The 6,000-nt window shown below is 38.1% G+C and overlaps 1 protein-coding gene across 2 annotated transcripts in view; it reads right to left on the reverse strand.

The window, feature by feature from the left end:
- mta1 (metastasis associated 1) overlaps positions 1-5,276 on the reverse strand; it is a 35,981-nt gene extending 30,705 nt beyond the window's left edge. For both annotated transcript variants that reach the window (XM_026340315.1, XM_026340314.1), the window contains exon 1: positions 4,952-5,276. In XM_026340315.1, coding sequence (XP_026196100.1) covers positions 4,952-4,979 — 28 coding nt within the window. In that variant the 5' untranslated portion in view covers positions 4,980-5,276. The remainder of the gene's footprint in view (positions 1-4,951) is intronic.
- Between the last annotated feature and the right edge of the window lie 724 nt (positions 5,277-6,000).

Below are 6,000 nucleotides of genomic sequence, written 5' to 3' on the forward strand. Positions count from 1 at the left end.
GCCAATACAATACCTGAGTTTTGTTTCTAGTATTTCATGAAGCCTTATTTAGGGATATAAGATTTTGGCAAACAAAATATGTCTCAATGTGATACACTCCTAAAATTTACGTCAAGAAAATGTTTAGTGCACATTTTCAGGTTCAGGATTTGTCATTTCCAATCATTTGTTTGACACATACAGTACAGGAACAGGAAATGTTTCTCATAAACCTCCCTATAACACAAAGCCAGTAAACACCACACAGTTTTAAGCAGAAGAGTGAGCCCTCTTACAGTAGCAACAACAGCTTGGACGCAAACAAGGCCTAGGATATTTTCTCCTCTTGTAGCAAACTTGACATACTGGTAGAAGTACTGTACAACAGCAGAATAAATTACACCTCACAAATTATGTTTAAACAAGAGTCCCAATAGAAAGCAATGATTCCTTCAGTTTCAGTATGAAGTAAACCTGTCCAGATCACTTGCCAGGTCTTTACTGCTGCTGTGTAGCCACATTTCAATGACAACAAAGATGTAGCAGATCTTCATCTTATGCAAAGTAGTCCATCGTCATTCTACCCATTTCCAGAAAGACACAGAGTGAGTTAAACTGCATCCAATAGATCGTTTTGTTTTTTTGGGTTTTAATTTTTTTTAACAGTTTACGACATGTAAATTGATTAAAGCACTGAATATTTAGTCTACGAGAGGCCACTGCATCTGCACATGCTGCCATGGCAACTAATACTCAAATTTTAATCAAATCTTAAGTGCTTGACCATTTCCAATTCATAGACACAATTAACTGGGCTTTGAAAACTCCATACGCAGCTGTATTAGGTACAGAGGTGGTGTCCATCAACAGTATACTACATATGACAGTAATAAAATGGGCTGGGCTTCAGCTTGGAACGGAGACAGAGAAGCAGGAAATGGAGAACATGAACATCCGCCCACGCTTATCCATGTGCACATTCCTCCTCCACAGCCCACACCCCAACACTTACTCACACACACACACACACACTCACACACACACACACACACACACACACACACACACACACACACACACACACACACACACACACGCTGAGTGTCATTGTGCGCCTCAACCATGGAGGAGACTATGGCTCAGACTATCATAGTACGGATAGATGTTTCTATGGTAATACTAGGCAATTATATATTCTAAACAAAGCTTAAATCTCAGTTTTACATTTTGATATCATCATTCTAGACACAGCAACACCCATCTTTGCAAACCTAACCAATTGTTCATCTATCAGAATAACCAGTTACTCTAGTGATTCCTGGATGAACAGGTGATTTATAATTATTATATATATTCCATAAATGCCATGTTTTTAAAAAAATGTAGAGAGGGACAATGATCTTTTTAAAAGAAGCAGCTCTTAAGCTATAGCTTGAGCTTATTCAAATGTGATTAATCAGCAAACATGCATGTTTTATAGAAAACTTATTTTTCAAACTACTATAGAGTAGTTTAGACAACTAGATCTTGAATTCCAGATAACGGTGGTCTTACAAAAGAGCCACAAGACAGCTCCTTCTATCGCAATTCCTGTTTATTGTGATGGATGTATCTGCAGTTTAACCTCTTACGAAACGTGATAATGGAGACACTTTGTTAAATTGGTCTCATTGCTGTCATGTATCTGTTCAACTGACCATCCTGCATTTGGCAAGATGGCAGCAAAACAAGCCTCAGATCTCCTCAGATCTTCACTCTGCAGTACACTCATCAGACCTGCAAAAGAGATAACGGCCAGCATGGGAAATTAACACCAGCCACCAGCCAAACAAAGTGTGGGTGCTGTCAAAGTTTTTAAGTTAGTCAGTTTGTAGATTAGTAAACACTACAACACCTTTAAGCAGATTCTGAATCATAACTGGCAGCGCAGAGAAAATCCTCACCAGTCACCAGCCAAAAGAAATGTGGATGCTGACACCAAAGTTTGTCACTTTTTGGGTTAGTAAATACTGCAACACATTTAACACATTTTGTACAAGAATTTTCACACTCCATCAGCCTAAGTGCAAGCGTTTTGAAGTGTAGGTTCACAATTTTAAGTCTTAAAACAATGGCTGTGTCCATATGAAGACTGAAGCAGGTTGTGTTTGCTTTTATCCCTCTTTCTAGTTATTCTGGCCATTGAGAAATCCTTTGTGAATGTGCAGAGAATTTAAGTCATTAATGTGTAGGATTTTTTTTTTTCTATATTATAAGTTTATCAGGTTTTAGTAGAGTTTTTTTTTTTTAAATCACAAGATATTCTTTGTTCTTTGTCCACTGTAGCTCTGAACAGAAACATCCAGAGGACCTTTTGTCCTGAATGGTTTGTATCTTTGGAAGATGCACACCAGATTGGTTAAATTGAGGCAGATTTCAGACCAACTTTAATTCTCCATGACAAAAATGTAAAAAATGTACCCTATTCTTGGGTTCATTTGGCAAAAAAGCCTAACTGATGTCATCTGGCAGTCAAATGCATCTAAACATTACATGTATCATAGTCATTTACCAGGTAAATGCACCCTATTTATTTTACTAAATTATATATAACTTACAATCACTGTGACAAAAGACAAAATAGTTTCTGCAGTAAAAACTTTTCAGAGAGGTAAAATATTGCCTCCTGCATTAATGCAGGACTGATTTCAGTCTGGTTCCCTGCTGAGACGTCTGAGGACTGATATTAGTTTCAAATTCATGCTTGGGCACAAGTACTTCAGGAGCAACAGTGGCAGAAAGTGTTAGTGCTAAAACTGGTATCTGACTTTTGTTTTAATGTAATGTAACTTCTAAAATCGTGACCCTATCCTTTAGTGACCCATTCATATAAAAATTCTTGTTTTCACCCAAGAGAGTCGGCTAATGTGTAGATGTCTTATTTGAAGGCTTTAAACTACAACAATACTTCTGGTTTAGCCTATACATATGCACCATCACTTTCCTGTGTACGAGGGAAAGCACAAGAAAGAAACTCTGCAGGCAAGGAAGAGTGGCTTGTGGCCTGAACGGTAAAAACAAAGACATCAAGGCTTACAGAGCCAGCTTTTGTCCACAGTTCATTCACAAAGGAAGTCATTGCTTTTTCAAGATGATCCTGCGTTGTCTTGTAAAGTAGCAGCCATCTTTCCTAGGGATCACCTTTGTTCTGATGTTGGCTTGAATTGGACTCAGAGGTTTCAATCAGTAAGGAGGCTTACTTTTAGCCTAAACTGTGCTTGTATATTATAATAGTATGTTTATTCAGTAGCATGGTTTTTATGCTTAGTGATTTCCGATTAGTCTAGGTTGTTACACTATTAGGCCTTTTTGTAATGTTTAAATTTTGCATTTGTAATGTGTTTATAGCATGGATGTGAATAGTTCTGTATATTTTGTTTAATTACATTTCATTTTAAGTAGCACAGCACTAAAGTATAGGAGCCAGAATACACAATCTAAAAACTACAAGGAAGGGAAATAGCATAAATCACTAATTTTTACTGTTTTTCCAAGCAAAAAAAGTTTTCAGAAACAAGACGTTCAAGCTCAGCAGGTTGGCATTTCAATGTCAGATGCTGACAGAGTTGAGAAACTTACCAAATAAAGCAACGTCCGGCTGGGTAAGTGTTAACCTACCCTGCTCTGGACATAATCCTGTCCTCACTCAGGTAGGCTTTGTTTCATTTGACTACAGAGGAGGGCAGTGACGTTGATTACAGGCTATTTTTGACACAGCTATTGAGCGAAGGAGACATACAGCATTCCTATATCACTAGACACTTGTCAGTCATTGCATATAAATATATCTTCAAAACGTAATCAATCACTCGTGCGTTCTCTTCATCTGTCTTTGACATGCACAGTTAAAACTACACTATTAGACTGCTCATCCAATGTAGGCAAAAAAAAAAAAAAAAAAAAAAAAAGAACCTACAATCATGTCGATGCTTTTCCGTCATGTTGATGGAAGCAGACTGACTCGCTCACAAAGGACAAAGACACTGTCCTCTGAATAGTTACAGCTACAATCTGTAGTCAAGCTGCACTAATATTTCTGACACTTTTTAATCTGCAAGTGATCCAAAAAGAAAATCTTATGAAAAGCTATTTTTATTTGCGGACTGTGAAGAGCACCTACATCAGTTTTTTTGCAATCTCACATCAGATGATTTAGGAACATCCATGCCCACAACAGCAACCTTAATCCTAATTAACTGCATGAACACAAGGTGTGAATCGGAGCAATATAAGCACAAATCCTTTGGAGGAGGGGGGCAAGAATCTGAATTAGGTATTAACTGGAGCTGTTTGCACCAAAAAGAAAAGAAACCTTGGATATAGGTGTGAAGAAAACATTTGTGCATGCTTTAAAACCCATTTCATTTTTTCCCATTTTAGCTCAGCCTAACTTTTTCTCTGCACATTTCCTGTAAAAGCATCCACTCCTTGGTGTTTCCCTGCAACTCTTGAGGGATTTCTGCAGCTCAGTGAAACGCTAATAATGTTTCTCCTTATTATAAAAACAGCACGTCAGCCCAGGCAATAGTTGAATGCAACGCAAAACTTTTAGCCGCGTTAGTGACCTGAAACACATCCATATAAACACAATGCATGTGACTTTAAAGGCATCTTTAAAATCTAAGTTGTTGTTTGGGTTCATGCTAAGTTACAAAAATAAAAAAAAAAAACAGGAGGAACGAGTGAATGTGGAGGCAGCTCAATAAACGAAGCTCTACTCTTCATCGCCATCCTCCTCTTCACACAGTCACCATCATCATCATCATCTGTGAAGCACAAGGCTCTTTAGCTTTAGGGAAATAAAAGAAGGGAAGGAAAAGACGAACCACGTTCTGTAAACACATAAAAAGAGCCGCGACGAATCATGGCGAGTCCGCCACAAGAACAAAATACACGCCAAGGGTTTCAAATGTTGTCCGTCTCACCACCTTACCTCCAACCCGGTACATGTTCGCTGCCATGACTGCCCCCGGTCCCTGGCTTCCTCTCCAGGTAGAGGGGTGGCTCTCTCTTCTCTCTCGCTGCCGGAGCTATGTTAGCACTGCCGCCGCTGTGTGTTGGAAAATGGTGGATTGATCAATATGAAACGGACGAGCTGAGAAACCTTAAAGAGACAGTGTACTCCGGCGTCTAAACTCGAAGTCTGGCGGCAGCAAACGAGGACAAGTAGTTTAACTAATTACCAACTACTTAAATTCAGCTAAAAATTGTAAGCTAGCGCTAGCTAGCATTTACTAAACGTTGCTAAGTACGCCATTATTTGCTGCCGCGTGACGTCACCGGCTCGTCTAAAAAAGCAACGCTTGACGCTTTAATTGAATAAAACTAGTTTACTTCTAAATATATAGTTATTCATAGGTTCATTTTAAATTATTACAGTATTTATCATGTTGGTTTCATTGATCATTGTATATGTCTGCACTTTTTGCAGTCAACAGAGAGGAGGTGTTTCTAATAAGCCTTTGTTGCACACTTGCAACCCCTTTGTTATTGTATTCATGAGTTTAATATCTATAATAATCTTTTTTAACACAAATTTCTAAATCCCCACTTACTTTATGCATCTCTAATGTGTGTTGTTAAGGCCTGTAAAGAGCCACAAACGTGTTGTCCAGACATAACAAATGAAATATGGTGAATTAATTTTATTTATTTCATTTATTCATGCATTACTTGTTGCTATGCTTGTTTTCAATCACACATGACAGGTCATATGTAGCCAATCTGTGGACATTTCATGTGAAATTGGCATTTTCCCTTAAAGTTGCCCCGTTAATTTTGTTAGTTAACATTATTTGTCACTTATTTGTTGCCAAATCTTAGGTTCAAAAATGGAGGAGTAAGGTGGCAAAAATAGGCACAAACAACTAGACCATACAATAAATGGGAGTCTGTAAAAGAGAAGCATCACCAGATTATGAGGGAAAGGAAAAAAGTATAACCCCACACACAGGAACAAGACCTCCTGGTTGTGTATTTCCT

Source organism: Anabas testudineus, chromosome 22, assembly GCF_900324465.2.
Source record: "Anabas testudineus chromosome 22, fAnaTes1.2, whole genome shotgun sequence".
NCBI classification, from domain to species: domain Eukaryota; kingdom Metazoa; phylum Chordata; class Actinopteri; order Anabantiformes; family Anabantidae; genus Anabas; species Anabas testudineus.